The sequence below is a fragment of the Oratosquilla oratoria genome, chromosome 31 (genome assembly GCF_046742065.1).
Source record: "Oratosquilla oratoria isolate Oo_2021 chromosome 31, ASM4674206v1, whole genome shotgun sequence".
Classification (NCBI taxonomy): Eukaryota; Metazoa; Arthropoda; class Malacostraca; order Stomatopoda; family Squillidae; genus Oratosquilla; species Oratosquilla oratoria.
This window is the reverse complement of record NC_134807.1, coordinates 18,968,951-18,985,212: the sequence shown is the minus strand read 5'-3', so window position 1 is coordinate 18,985,212 and position 16,262 is coordinate 18,968,951. Positions and strand designations below refer to the sequence as shown.

General features: G+C 41.8%; 1 protein-coding gene across 4 annotated transcripts in view; it reads left to right on the top strand.

The window, feature by feature from the left end:
• LOC143041470 (rho guanine nucleotide exchange factor 3-like) overlaps nt 1-16,262 on the top strand; it is a 497,332-nt gene that overhangs the window by 402,535 nt on the left and 78,535 nt on the right. For all 4 annotated transcript variants that reach the window (XM_076213374.1, XM_076213376.1, XM_076213375.1 and 1 more), the window contains one exon: nt 4,090-4,257. In XM_076213374.1, the coding sequence (XP_076069489.1) occupies nt 4,090-4,257 (168 nt within the window). The remainder of the gene's footprint in view (nt 1-4,089; nt 4,258-16,262) is intronic.

Here is a 16,262-nt window from a genome sequence, read left to right as displayed (position 1 = left end):
GTTTGTTTATTATATAACTATACCTATGCATTTATTTATTTTATTTATTATTTTAATTTTATTTATCATAATTTTTTTCGCATCCGACCTAGTTATGGACCAAAAGGTCTCCTGTCGGCATGCTCCGCCTTTGTAATCCTTTGTAAGTTGCATTTCGAGTAAAATTGTCTCAGCCGTTGTTACAAATTTTGTCGATCCTTGTTATCATTACAGACACTCCAGACTCGCAAGTTGATATTTAATATAATTTTACAGGTACTCAAATTTACTTGCATAATTATGATATAAAGTCAGTACATGTCTTCTTATCTTAGAATACATTACTAATGATACATAAAACAAAAACAGATTGTAATAATATTATTTCAATGTTGGATCTCTTATCTTTGAAACTTGTAAAGTAGGTTTGAGGCTTCGTTCGTAAGTCGAATGTTCGTAAGTAGAGTTTGTATTACTAACATGTTTTCTTATCCTAGAATACATTACTAACGATACATAAAAGATGAATTGTAATATTATTACTTTAATGTTGGATTTCTTACCATTGAAACTTGTAAATAGGCTTGAGGCTTCGTTCATGTGTATGAAGTCTGAAAGTTCGTAAGTCGAATTTTCGTGAATAGCGTCTGTACTGCTAACAAAGATAGCAAAACGCCGAGCTGCCTCTCAATATCATGATCACCATTCACATGAGTTTATATATTGTTTCCAGAAGAAGCTTAATGTTGTCGCTATTCCTTCCCCACATACTCCACTCCCACTCACTCCCTCCTTCCCTCTTATGTTGGCTCCTTCTGGATGACGGGTCATCCTTGCATCTCGCCCACTGCCCTGGGTCAGAAACAATATAGCAAGACACAGAACATCCACAGCAAGGCCGCTTCATTTAATCGGCGATCCCCCCCCCCCCTCTCTGTTCCCTCATGCAGAAAAAAGAGAAGACAGGGAGAAATCCCCTTGGGCTGTTTCAAAATATCATTCACACATAAACCAGAAATAGCACTTCCGAGCTTAATCTTTAGATTCTCACAATGCTTTAGAATTGGCAAGAGGCGCTAGCAGTGAGCGACCTTACGGTGACTCAGTGTATAGACTCAGTAACCATGGAATTAGCGCTGAAACTATAGGTTGTTTTAAGAAGAAGTTAGACAACTTTATGGATGGAGATGACAGGTGGTTATGGACATGGAACTGCCTAATGTAGGCCTTATGGTCTCTTGCAGTCTCCTTCATTATGTTCCTATGAGGCCTGACACGTGTGTCACAGCAGATATGGGGACTGAGTAGGGGTGGATGGGGTGAGAGGGGCAGTGATTTAATCATAGCCACCCTTTTAATAATTAATCAATGTTCATATGATTTTTAGTGAGGAGTGTGAAATAATTCTTTTGCGAATTGAATATAAATTCACCGCAGATGTAGCAGAAATTATTTTGTCTTGTTAAACAATTTTTTCGCCATTATTCATGTGGATGGGATAAAGCACAGCATTTGACTTTATAAAACTAAAATTAGACAGGAGTGGAAACGACACTGAAAGAGAACTATTACGTAGGAGTAGGCACTATTTGGGTGTCTCACTATGCCCATTTATGTTTTGAACATATCATTGTCAACTCTTTACCTCCTCGGTACTATGAGGCGCGGGTGGGTATACGAGGATGCTGGCGTCGGTGTTTCGATTTTACATATATATATATATATATATATATATATATATATATATATATATATATGTGTGTGTGTGTGTGTGTGTGTATGGGTGAATTGAAACCAAGTCTCTATATTCCATTTTTTCTTATTTGAGTTCAACGTTTCGTCTTGTAGTAGACATTTTCAAGAGTAAAGTTTAAACTTTACTCTTGAAAATGTCTTCTTCAAGACGAAACGTTGAACTCAAATAAGAAAAAATGGAAGAATATAGAGACTTAGTTTCAATTAACCCGGTTAATGGCAAATTTCTAATCAGGAAAACCGAGAATACAAAGAAGAAACTGAATAACTACAACAATGCTGTCGTTTTTAACTCCACGTGTATTACTGAGAACCTGCTCCCCTCCTTTACTGATATATATATATATATATATATATATATATATATATATATATATATATATATATATATATTGTAGTTGTAGAGTTACCCCCGGATTCTGTGAACTGGTTTGGTAACGTTTTCCGTGTTTATTACATAGAGTAAATGAAAACGAGTAATACAGCAGTGATTTTATATTTGATAAAGTGAGTAATGTGATGCATCGTACATATGGCAGCCGATGCTGCGCGCGAGAATTTGACTCGTCGTACTGAAGTGGTCAAAGCTCCTATTAAAAAAGGAATCCATTCCACTTTACAAACAATGGAAATAGCTATTTTTGACACTACATGAGAGCATTACACATGAATACTATACGTAACAAAATCTATGCTGACCAGTGTTATCAGTACTAACAAATATAGTAAAAACCCAAGTTGTTATTCAGTATCATAATCGTCATGCACACCAGTACCAACATCACCATAAGGATGGTCATCATTATGGGAAAGGTGGAGGGGGAAACACGGGTCTTTATCTGAATATCGAGTTTATTCCTGACCGGTTTCGCTTACAATAGCTTCTTCTGAAGAAGTGAGCGAAACCGGTCAGGAATAAACTCGATATTCAGATAAAGACCCGTGTTTCCCCCTCCACCTTTCCCATAATTTGTCCCAATGTCTCTACATGGTCATCATTATAATCATGTAACATTACCACCTCCACCACCACCACCACCACCTTCCTCCAGCCATTTTTCTTCTAACATAGACGTGTCTTCAGATCTATTAATATTTTCAATTCTATTGATATCTCTTCAAGGCTGCGATTACACCAAGCGAGTCCTGGCCGATTCGTGCCCAAATGCTGTGAATTTGAATAGTTAGAAGAAGACTTTGCAGCATTCTAGAATTCCCTAAGAACACTTCAACAATCTGTCTAACATTCGTAAAGGTTATCTTCCATTTCGCCATTCAGTTTCTCAATATATGACGCAAAGATAATTTTACATTTGAAGATTGGACAAACGAAAGATTGTAACCGACGTGTTTTTTTTTTTTTTTTTTTTTTGTTACCCGAACGAAATCGCAATAGTTGATGACTCAACTCTCCATGATCCTGTTTAGACCCGTGTCGTCTCATGTACGACGCAGATGCCGTGTTTACTCGTATCGTTTTAACATTTCATTATTAGGTACTATTATTACTATTTGCTCTTACTATTAATTATTAAGTACTATTAGCATGAGGAGGAATGGGCGGGGGGGGGGTGGGGGAGTATGTGTGAGTAAATTTTGACGCAGCCCGAAGGGATTTCTCCCCGTCCTCTCCTTATATGCAAGGGGGGACGGAGAGGGGGGGTCGCCGATTAAATGAAGCGGCCTTGCTGTGGATGTGCTGTGTCTTGCGACACTGCTTCTGACCCAGGGCGGTGGGCAGGGTGCAGGGATGACCCGTCATCCAGGAGGTGCTCAGATGAGAGGGAGGGTGGGAGGGGTGTGGAGTGTATTTAGGGATGAAATGGGTGGGGTGTTTTTATGCCTTTCCCTTTTTGGCTACCTCCCTTGAAAGGGGGAAAAAGCCTTGGTATATGTATGTATTATTACTATTTGCTCTTACTATTAATTTCATTCTAAGATCATTACCGGCGGAAGTGTCTTGAGGAATTCAGAACGCGGCTGCACCCCTATCCGACGGTCCCACCTCGATCAGTCATAGGAATGAAGGAGACTGCAAGAGACCATAAGGCCTACACTAGGCAGCTCCGTATCCATCACCACCTGTCATCCCCATCCATAAAGTTGTCTAATCGTTTCTCAAAACAACTGATAGTTTCAGCGCTTACTACATGGTTACTAAGTTTATTCCATTCGCCGACCACCCTGTTAGTAAACCAGCTCAAACCTCAGTCACTCATCCGCCCCCCCCCCCACACACACAGTTGTTCCTCCTGTTCTACGGTAGTGAACCAGCTCAAACTTCAGTCAGTTGTTCCTCCTGTTGTATGGGTTCTTGTGCACACAGAACTAATGGTTCGCTTTTGGTCCTTGCAGAGGAAGCGGAAACGGTTCGACAGCGATGCAACTTCGGTTCACTCTCTGGACGCCTGCACGCTTGGTCTGGAGGCCAAGCGCAAGAAGGGGTTGGCGAGGATGGCCTCCTTCGCCTCACTCCTCACCACCCCCATCAAACCCGCCGTCAAGGTTGGCCAGGCCCTTCAGGTGAGTCATGAGTAGCATGTGTGTGTGAGTAAAAGCAACAACGAGTGCAACAGCACTGTAGGCGAAATGTCAAATATATTGGATCCCATACTCTGCGTTTGGCCTCTCTCCTACAGCATGTGTGTGTGTTGAGTAAACCCACGGGTGCCAAAGGTGGGTTTGAAGTTAGACCAGTGGGTCTCAACCTCTTTCCACTCCATTTTCTCCCTTCTTGAATCCTCAACATTCGTGTGGATGCCCTTCATTTTTCTCCCAAATACCACCCCGCCAAAGAGACCCCCCCCCAAAAAAAAAAAAAAAAAAATATATATATATATATATATATAATGATAAATATTGATGAAGAGGAAACCTTGGTTTTATTACAAAGTTGTCAATCATAATTATCTTATGTTGGATAGATTTTTGTGACATGGCAGGACAGAGTAATGGAATTTTATTTCATTATTATTATTGAATTCAGATGCCCCACATATAGGAATGTATATTTGTAACAGCAGGCCATGGCTCCTGAGTTCTTGTCATGACTTTTGGGGGCGAGGTCAGAGACCTCAGGTCAGGTCAGAGACCACTAGAGAAGAACCGCACTTTATCTATGACATAGATACTTCCTGTAGCCCTTAAGCAAAGATGTTCTGCATAGGCAATTCCAAAAAGCTAAGGGGCAGTCATGCCCTAATGGATAGACTGAGGAAGGAACTGAGGTGAATAAAAAACAACTGTCCTTTGCAAGAATTGAATCCACGAAACACGTCAACAGGAAAAACTGTTCTTTAATTTACCTTAGTTCATTCCTCAGTCTATCCATAAAAGCATGACTGCCCCTTAACTGTATGGAATTCCCTATGCAGAACATCTTTGCTTAAGGGCTACAGGAAGTATCTATGTCACAGATTAATATATGAATTTGTGTCGATAAGACTTGGTAGTAAATAATACTTGAGAAATGCTTGAGGTCCTTTCCACGCATGTGCACCTTAAAGCCCCGTCACACTATCACGATTCTCGTCAAATGTTGTGAATTTGAAAAACTGCTGGACGACTTCGACTACAGTATTCTAGACTTTACTAAGTCTACAATTCAACAATGTGTCCAATATTCGTTTAGGTTCAACTTCTCTTAGTTCGTCATTCACCCTCTCAACGTATGAGGCAAAAGTGATATGACATTTGAAGATTCGGAAAAAAAAATGTAAACGAAGTTGTTTTTGCTCAAACGAACTCACTGGAGTCGTGATAGTGTGACCGGAGCTTATACACGCCTCAGTCTTTTTTTACGAGTTGTGGAAAGTGGACTTGGAGCGTACACCCACACCGAAGGATTAACACACACTACTCGTCCCGTCTCGACACCTGGGTGATATAACCCCATCACCCTCGCTGCATTGTATGGATCAAACACAATGCAGCAAGGCACAGCTTATTTGCTGCAGTGCTCGATGGGCGAAAATTGTGTACACATAGCTAGCGAAGCAGCTCGAGCCGATGTGTAGTAACATCTGAGCCATTGCAACATTACCCAATTTTCTCCGATGTTATTTTTGTATCTCTCACATCTCGGCTGGACAGATAGTCTCGATCTAGTCCATTCAGCCAGATAGAAAACGTCCAATATTGTGTACTGGCAAATGCCAAACGTATACGTTCCTCGAGTTAGGAGTTGTCAGTAGATTGAAGGACTGTTTTTAATTCGTCTTTTAGATCAGTATTTATTTTTATTCTTATTTATTTTTTATTTTTATTATTATTATTATTATTATTATTATTATTATTATTATTATTATTATTATTATTATTATTATTTTTTTTTTTTTTTTTTTTTTTTTTTTTTTTTTTTTTTTTTTTTTTTTTTTTTTTTTTTTTTTTTTTTTTTTAGTTACTAGCTTTTTTGGGTGCTTCCGTCAGCCCATTCCAATTTATATATATCTAGTCATATGATTCTTTCGCATTCATTTCTCTAGTTCATATTTCGTTTGTGGATATATTGCATTTGTTGTTCCCAGGGTTGCTTCTCTGCACTGTACCACATTATGATGATAAATGGTGATGATAAATAAAGACAGTAGGATTGTTAATCATAAGTAAGCATTATGAAGAGATGTGTGGCAATTTCGTGACACTCATTTTGACCTTGAGTCTTAGTACAAAGGGCAAAGGTTGTGTGGAAAATAATTTAGGAAAATTAATGAAGCAATGTATTCATTGCTCAGTGGTCGTTTCTGTTACTTTTAACCCTCGTTGACAACACGGGGCTAGATAGCCGCTAGTGTTAGCGACTTGTAAACTACTCCTCTACGTGCCCAATATCAACGGATAGTGAATCAATTTGCCTCCTAACTACGTTAATATTAACATTGACTTGGCGGGTTAAGTTAACTAGCAGTTAGCACTAGCTGCTACTAAACTAGTCCCATGCCAACGAAGCTGAACTCTTTTGGTTTTCCTCTGCGGAATAAAATTGCCTGGCGACTGTCAGAATAAATACTGAAGTCGTAAGAATTAGTGAAAGAGTTAATGTTAAGGTATGTTCTGCTAGGTACGATAATCGTTCAACGATCATCGTTCATGACTCAACAATCATCGCCAAACGATTGTCTAGAGCACTCATTCCTTGTATTTTGAATGATGGGGCTGTTTTGATGCAAAGTACGAGGCTGATAATCATTTTCTTAATCGAACCTACAACCAACACGCTTACCCAAACAGGATGCCAGGTAGTAGGATGCGCGTTGCCCGGCCATTAAAGGCTGTGGTAAGAGGTTAATAATCGCAGCGAGCAAAACGTAAATTTGAAAACGTGTAGTGTGAGCCGCCCGTGCAGCTTTTAATTGCCTTCCAGATCTGGAACAAGAAATGTTCAAATTTTACACGAAGAAGAGGACGAGGGCAAAAGAAGAACGGGAATGCAATTTTTTTTTTTTTTTTTTTTTTTTTTTTTTTTGCCAAAATTGTCAGGTAATTGCTACTAGACAGTTAATGAATGCACGTTGCTTCGTAGCTCCTTTTCTTCCTCGGTCACCAACCTTTCGTTGTTGAATTCTGTGTTGTCATTACATCTCGTTTCCGACTCTTCCTTTCTTCTGTCTCTGCCTCCCTTTCAGATCTCGTTCTCTCATTATATGGTTCTAAGAATTTATTCATTTATTATTTTATTATTATTATTTATTTATTTTATTATTTATTTGTTTACAAAGCGTCGCTACTTGCGGTGGAAGTCAAGAGGAAGGTAGCTCGAACCCTGCCGCTAACGAGTTGGACCAAGGGCATGGTTCATTCAATTCCATGCTACAAAGCCCTCTGTAAGGGACACCGTCCTAGCCTCCTGATAGGGGAAGTTCGGGACGTTAAGCCGAATCATTATCTTCATCACTTTTTGACTTTTTCGAGTTTGACCTCCATTTCGACTTGCGCCTTTTGATGCTCCATTTTTGCCTCGCTCTTCGAGTTCATCTGTAACACACGTTCGTCATTTTATCTTCGCTCATGCAAGCCTCTCTCTCTCTCTCTCTCTCTCTCTCTCTCTCTCTCTCTCTCTCTCTCTCTCTCTCTCTCTCTCTCTCTCTCTCTCTCTCTCTCTCTCTCTCTCTCTCTCTTTCTCTCTCTCTTTCTCTCTCTCTCTGATTCTTTTTTTCTCTTATTCTTTCGCTTCCTCGCATTTTCAATCTTTTTTCTTTCTCGTTCATTCTCTCTCTCTCTCCCTCTCTCATTCTTTTTTTGTCTTTCTCTATTTCATTCTTTTTTTTTCTCTTTCCTTTTCATACATTATTTCTCTCTATCTTTCTTTTTCATTCTATTTCTCCTTTCATTCTTTTTCTTTCTCTTTCTTCCATTTTATTTCTCTTTCCCTTTCTCTGTTTCTGTGCCCTTCCCTCTCTCTCTCTACCTCTCTCTTTGCAAGTGCCAATTGCATTCGGTTGCACCAGATCAATTTCCTTGGGCTCTCAACCGCTTCTCCTGTGTTGTTGTCGTTGTTGTCGTTGTTGTTGTTCCCCGCTCCTGCCATTTGCATCGGGACACCTTTCCATTTTTACGTACCCGATCTCCATGAATGTATGATTTCCCCTGTGCTGACATACACCCCGCGCCGCTTCCACATCCATTTCTCCTTCCTGGTTCCAGCACCTCCCCCCCCCACTCTCTCTGTCTCTCTCTCCCCCATTCTTTCCCTCTCTCCCCCATTCTTTCCCTCTCTCTCTCTCTCTCTTTCTCTCTCTCTCTCTCTCTCTCTCTCTCTCTCTCTCTCTCTCTCTCTCCTCTTTTCCCTCTTTTTCATTCTTCTTCCCTTCCTTCCTTCCCGTTTCGTTCCCCACGTCTCGTTTTCTCCTCTTCCTCCTTTTCTTTCTCCTTCACCTCTTCCTCATATATTTTCCTCCCTCTCCCCCTCCCCTCCTCCTTTTTTTTTTTACTTTTTTTCACCAGTGTCCTCTTCCTTCTCCACCATTTCCACCATCACTTTCACCATCTTCTCCTCCTTCCCGTCCACCTCTTCCTCCTCATCACCACACCCTCCTCACTTCCTCCTATTTCTCCTGCTCCCTCTCCTTACAACCCACATCCTCTTCACATCCTTCCTTCTCACCTCCTTTTCTTATCCTTATCCTCTTCACATCCTCCACCTCAGAACCCTCTCACATCTCGCCACGTCCCCTTCTTCCTCCTTCACCTTCTCTTTCCTCAGCTCATCCTCCACCTGCTCGCACCCAATTTCCTATAACCTTTTACTCCCCACCCACCAGCCTTCCCCTTCCCCCAGCCTTCCCCTTCCCCCAACCTTCCCCTTCCCCCAACCTTCCCCTTCCCCCCAACCTTCTCCTTCCCCCAACCTTCCTCTTCGCCCAGTCTTCTGTCAACCTCAGAACAGTTCTGCCTGAAGGTAAGGACGACAGCGAGGTATGTTGATGTGAACACCTCGGCGGCGGCGATGAACGAAATGAAGATTATTTTTCTTTTCTGGCTGTGCCTTTAGTTTCATGTAAGGAGCTTCGTATAATTCATACGTTTCGCCGGAAATTAGGTTTTATGCATCACGTCACGTTTGGCCCCTGGGGACGAGTCTTACTGGAAGGGACTTGACGGCCGCGAGCCTTGAGGCGTCTCGGTGGGGGGGGGTGACAGGAACTGCTCTTCCTAGGAACCTGACTCTAGGATGACGCTTAAGGCCACGTCACGCTACGCGTCTTTCGAGTCCCGGTGGCCTGGCGCGGAGAATGAAAGGCGCGCGCCGTTTACCCGTCCTGTATTCAAACGGTGACTCATTGCCCGTGGGGGGAATGACGCGCGCTACTAAGATCATCCCTGGGATTTCTGTCCTTGCACAGGTGATGTTTCACTTGCCACAGCCGCGCGTTATCCACGTGCAATTCTGTCAATTGAATAACGTTCTCATGATGCTAGTAGAGCTGCGACTTCTGTGAAATGATGAGTGAGGCGGTTTAGTGGGTCTTCTGTCTCGCGTCACCAGTCCCCCACTATTGGAAGGACAGTGGCGCGCGTCAAGTGCCCCGTGCGCCTCAGTTTGAGTGTGTTGCGGGGACCGACGGTGTCAGTTACCCACGATTTGACGCGTAGTGTGACGGGGCCTTTAGCCTCTTGTTTATTTACATTCCTCCCCAAGTTGGTCAGAAGAACATAAAAATGGAGGAGACTGCAAGAGACCATGAGACCTATACTAGGCAGCTCCATGTCCTATTCATAAAGTCATCTAATCTTCTCTTAAAACAACCAATTGTTTCAGCGCTCACTACATGGTTACTGTTTCATTCGTTAATCACTCTCTTGGCAAACCAGTTCTTGTCTCTTTCCTTCACCTAAAACTGTCCAGTGTTGGTTGTCGTAATATGATGACCTTGCTTGCATCAGCCTTGTTAAAGCCCATGACCCATTTGAATGCCTCTGTGAGATAACCCAGCACTCTATATCTTTCCACAACCATGGCTCTCATTGGCTTCAGGTTTCAGGAAAGATGACTTCAGGCGACTAGACAGCTGAAACGAGATTATCACCTCCCCGAAGTGTTGAGCTTATTTGTTCTATAAAAGTTTAAGATTTTTTTTATTTCGTGTTGGTTGACGACAAGTGTACGATTAGACATCTTCCGTGCGCCTTCATTGATTTGCTTGAATATCGAAGAGACCTCAGATGCCATGTGCTCACCCGAATAAAATTTCCTGACGTTTAGCCAGAACGAAAGCTTTAAAGGTACATTCTGCTCAGTGGGATTATTAGCCTCCTACCACAGCCATTAATGGCGGGTGACGCGCATCCTACTACCTGGCATCCTATTTGGGTAAGCGCGTTGGCTGCAAGTTCGGTTAAAATTAATGATCATCCTCGTACTTTGCAGCTCGAAGCAAAACAGCCCCATCATTCAAAAAACAAAGAATTAGTGCTCTAGACAATCGTTTGACGATAATCGTTGAGCCGTGAACGATCATCGTTGAGCAATAATCGCACCGAGCGAAACCTACCTTAAAGGGCACCCTCGTAACGAAGGCATTGAAGGAAGTGCTCATGAAATCTGTTATCTTGAGCTGGGTGGATGGTATCGTACTTGATAATCATTTACGCAACCCGCCAGGCAGTACGATCGCCCAGTTTGCCGTAAATTCGCGCACACACACACACACACACACACACACACACACACACACACACACACACACACACACACACACACACACACACACACACACACACACACACACACACACACACACACACAATACCACTACCGGCTGCCACTACGAAGGTCCGGGTTCGAATCCCGCCCAGGGCTGAAATAATTTCAGTATCGCTGGGCTGCGAGTCGTTACTCCAACTCTCATGGGCGGGGAGTTGGGTGTGTGTGTGCGTGTAAGGTATGCATTACCCATAGATCGTTCATATATGAGCTCTGAGCTCTCTTACAGGAGGGAAATAGCTGTCGATCACGAGTCCAACACGGGATCCAAGATAATGGTCACGCGCGCACACGCACACACACACACACACACACACACACACACACACACACACACACACACACACACACACACACACACACACAGTTACTTTTCAGTTTATATTTGTTCAATTTACCAAGAAGTAAAATTCGATATAAATACACATTGTGCACAGTACAATGTTAAGACATTTTTTATGTTGTAACAAGAAAAAATACAAGGAAAACAGAGTATAATGAACATACAAATACTAAACGTGTTCACGCCATCTACTATTTCGTTCTACCTATTTTTGTGAAGTATAAGTTTAGTTTAGTTAATTTGGGCATTTCGGATGTAGAGTTTTAACCGGAACACAAACAGATTTTCCTATGGGGCGGCGAATTATTTGGTACAACAACACAGAATATTTTGATGCTGAATCTTTAAAGGACATTGGGTTCATATGGCGTGAAATGATGCCATAGAATCAGTCGCAATGAACATAAGAATGTAAGAATGGAGATAGCAAGAGACCATAAGGCCTACACTATTTAGTACCAGGTCCCTTACCACCTGTCTTCCCCATCCGTAAAGTTCTGATCTTTTGAACCAGGAAATAATAAGATAAACGTCATCTTACTCCCACGCTGTGGGAAGTGAGAAACCCCTTGCAGAGCAAAGCCCTGTCATTTGCAGCATTTTTTTTTTAAGGCCGACGTTGGGTCGCCTCCCCGCTTAGCCAGGGCTGTCGGGAACCAACGCAGCAAACTCGAAGCGTGTCCCGGGACTCGAACTGACGACCATCTGCTCATGGTTTCAAGATAGTCTCCACTGGGCTAGCGCATAGCCCAAAATAGAGTAGAATAAAATAAAACAAATATATAAATAAATCCATAAATAAATAAATAAATGAATAAATAAAATAATTCCGGCGCTGGGTCAACTAGTTCTTCATGCCAGATAGTCGAGAATTCCTTTACAGAAACTCGCAAACTAGATTAACCAATTTTCGTATTCAGAAGTGATACGGATTCATGATGAATGTTCATTACCGGCCAAAAGAAAACGGGGACCCAGGGTTTATGAAGAAAAAGACTTTTAATAAGAGATCTTGAACGCAGTAAGAAAAATTTTTCATGGTCATATATTTGTTTTAAAGATAAATTAAAAGATTATAATCGTTACTATAAAAGAATATTTTGATTAGATTCAGGCGTGTGTGTGGATACACTGTTCTACGTAACGAACTTGTTCCCTTTCTCAAAGATATGTTTTCTGTGATAAAAGTATTGACTAGAATTAAATATATAAAGGAGAGGGTTAGGAGAGGGACAGCAAGGCGAATGCCCGTGCGCTGCAAGGAGTCCGTTTAGGTTGGGGCATACGTCATGAGCCACGTTGCCAAATCAACCTTCGTATATCCCCCCTCTCTCTCTCTCTCTCCTCTCTCTCTCTCTCTCTCTCTCTCTCTCTCTCTCTCTCTCTCTCTCTCTCTCTCTCTCTCTCTCTCTCTCTCTCTCTCATATTTCCCATTTATGTGTTATTTTGTTTTCTTGTGTAGAGTAAAGGAATCTATATAGTAAAATGAGTATCACTTTGTAGGATCATAACAACCCACCCCCCATCCCACCTGTATCACCTGTGACAACATGGGCGGGGGGGGGGAAGCGCTGTTGCCACGTGTCTTAGAAAAGCGCTGTTGCCACGCATCTTAGAAATTATTAAAATCGTTTTTATAACCCTGAAAAGTGATTCTCATTGTAATATACATCTTCCTTTACAATATACACAATAATAATAGTAATAATAATAATAATAACATGCACATAGATGAGAAACAAGAGAGATTTGGCAGAATGAATAGTACTCAACCACGACGTACACCACACCCTGAACTAACTTTGTGATTGCTCTCCATATCTAGCGGGGAAGTAAGAAGTAAAATTCTTATCTTATCCTCATCTCCGAGAATGGTGCAAGAGCCCTAAGCTATGTTGTTCCTGATATATCTTGCCGCTGAATAAAATAGTCTGACGTTAACCATAATAGAACAACCTCCCCTCTCTCTTTGGAGGGGCGTCGTAGAGGTTCACGTGACTGAAATGACACTGAATATTTGAATAAGAAGGTAGTCCAGTGGATACCGTGTCGATCTCATGAGCAGGTAGTCGTGAGTTCGATTCCCGGGACCCGCTGAGGACTGAATCGCGTTGGTTTCCGACAGCCCTGCCATGGTGGGGAGGCGACCCAACATCGGCCTTAGAAAAAAAAAAAAAAAAAAGGCTTGTCACAACTGACAGGGCTTTGCCCTACCAGGGGATTCTCACTTCCCATCAAAAGGGAGTGGAATGGTGAGATTTTTAATAGAATATCTTGGCATCAGATAAATTAAAACTGCCCGTGTATATTTTTTCCCAAGGTCATAGTGTTTGTGTGTGTATATCTATATATATATATATATATATATTTATATATATATATATATATATATATATATGCAGAAACCACTTATGAAATAAAAGAATTGAATACCGAAACTTTTTCGTCTATTCAAGACATCATCAGGGTACCCTGAATAGACGAAAAAGTTTATATATACACACACACACACACTCACACACACACACACACACACACACACACACACACACACACACACACACACATATATATATATATATATATATATATATATATATATATATATATATATATATGGCAAGGTCATAGTGTACATGGTATTGTCTCGAACATAATAAACACTTTTTATGATTTAATATTTTCATCTTACGAAACGGAGCAGAGTTAAAACTGTTCGTATTGCATCTTACGACGCGAGGAGAGAACCAGCGTTGCCTGGGACGAGCATTACATACAGAACCAATTAATCTAACAAGCCGTAAACTCGTTTTTAATAGAATACACCTTCAAGCACATCATGCTTAAAGGGTTATCACACTGGGCTTCTTCCTTGAGCTTCACCAGCGCCGACCGTTGAAAGTTCGTTTGAGTAAAAACGACTTCGGTTACAATATTTGAATTTTCAAATTTCCAAATATCGAATTATTTATTTATTTATTTACTTTTTTGTTATAGCAAAAGTGAGTGATGAATTATGAGATTGTAAACCTAGATTACTGTTGAAATGTTCTTAGAGAACATTTCAACAGTAAGCGAAGTCATAATATTGTTCAAATGGAGGTTGGAGGTAGGATGTTGAAGGAAAACTAGCTCAGAGTGATAACCCCTTAGTACAGCTACGTGATAGATTGTTCTCGTGGCATACCCAGGGTTAGGGTGACCAGATTTAGCTTTTTTTTTTTTTTTTTTTTTTTAATATATATTTTTACATTAAAGAAAAAGAATGCTGGCCGAGCGGGTTAGAGCGTCGCTACTTGCGGCGGAGGTCGAGGTGACGGTAGTTCGAATCTGCCACTAGCGAGTTGGACCAAGGTCATGGTTCATTGGTTCATGGAGCACCGTCCTAGCCCCCTGATAGGGGAAGTTCGCGACGACTAAGTGAATCAACATAATAGTTTTATCTCAATTATTTTATTCTTTATTTATCCATTTATTAAAGGGAACAAAGAATGGATAGAAACAAGGTTTCTGTGTATCACCGTTTCGCGGAGAAAGGGGACGACCGAAATGTGTTTCATAAAGTTTCGGACACGGCATGGAGGATCAGTGTATTAATGAGTTTGTTTTTCTTATGTTTTCGTTTTCAAAAACTCTTGACTCAGACAGTCAATGGCAGGAGCTGTTTCCGCCGCCTTAACCGTTGAACCAATTCGTATACGTTCGTTCACCCACTGACGTAACAACAAGATTAGTCAAGTTCGCCACCTGAGGCTCGTTTCACACGTATCGACTTTTCGCCGTGCGCCGTTCGCGACACGACGCCGCCGTGACCTCAAATAATCATGCGGGTCTATGAATGCTTTCACACGTCACGACCACGTGTGAAAGCGTCCATAGACACCCATGGTTATTTGGGAGCACGACGTCGTGTCGTGGACGGCGCACGGCGAAAAGTCGGTACGTGTGAAACGAGCCTGATAGTTCATCAGAAGTTGTTCAGTGTGAGAGCCATCTCTCGGTTGAATAGAATCGTTTGGTCTGAAATGGAACAACGAAACCCGTGGAACATATGACGTTTATCGCCTTGGAAAACTCACTATCACCACCACCACCATCGCCAGTCATCATCGTCGTTGTCGTCCTCGTCGTCATTATCATCGTCATCATCATCACCATCCTCAGTCGTTACCACTATCACACCATCGTCGTCATTATCATCATCATCATCATCATCATCATCATCATCATCCTCAGTCGTTACCACGACCACACCATCGTCGTCATTATCATCATAAATCATCATCAATCGCATCTTTATCAATATCGTCGTCATCGTCTTCGTCATCATTATCATCATCACCAATCACCACTACCACCAATCACCCCTATCAATATCGGGAATCATTATCATCATCATCATCATCACCGCTAATCACTTTCACCACTGCTATCAATCATCCCCATAGCCATCACCACCACAACCACCACCACCACCACCACCATGGAACCACGGATCCCCCCAAGCACCCTCCGAACTGTGCAGCGAGGCATAGCGCCGGTCCCGTGGCCTTGGTTGGCTTGATGAAAGATGTCACTTGGCTTCCGTCTTGTAAATATTTCGCGGCGCCGCGCCGTGTGGCCAGGGAGGGTCTTCTAGATGCTAAACCAATGGAGCTGGAGAGGAGCTCGGCCGAAGACCATTTCCTTGATGGCTCCAGTGTGGGGCGCTCACTGACTACATATTTTTCCATTTCCTTTTGGGAAGAGAGAGAGAGAGAGAGAGAGAGAGAGAGAGAGAGGCTTTTTCGTGATGTATATCATCAGTCTTATTTTATGTTAGGTACGTGAATGCTAAGATCTTTCGTGAGCTGGATTTAGGCCTTTATATAAACATACCTTTCACCATTTTTTCTCCAGATATTATTTGCACTTTTTCTGATATAAGACCCACCTAGTCATGGTTCGATTGCAAACCAGCCATTGAGGGACCTTTTGGTACAT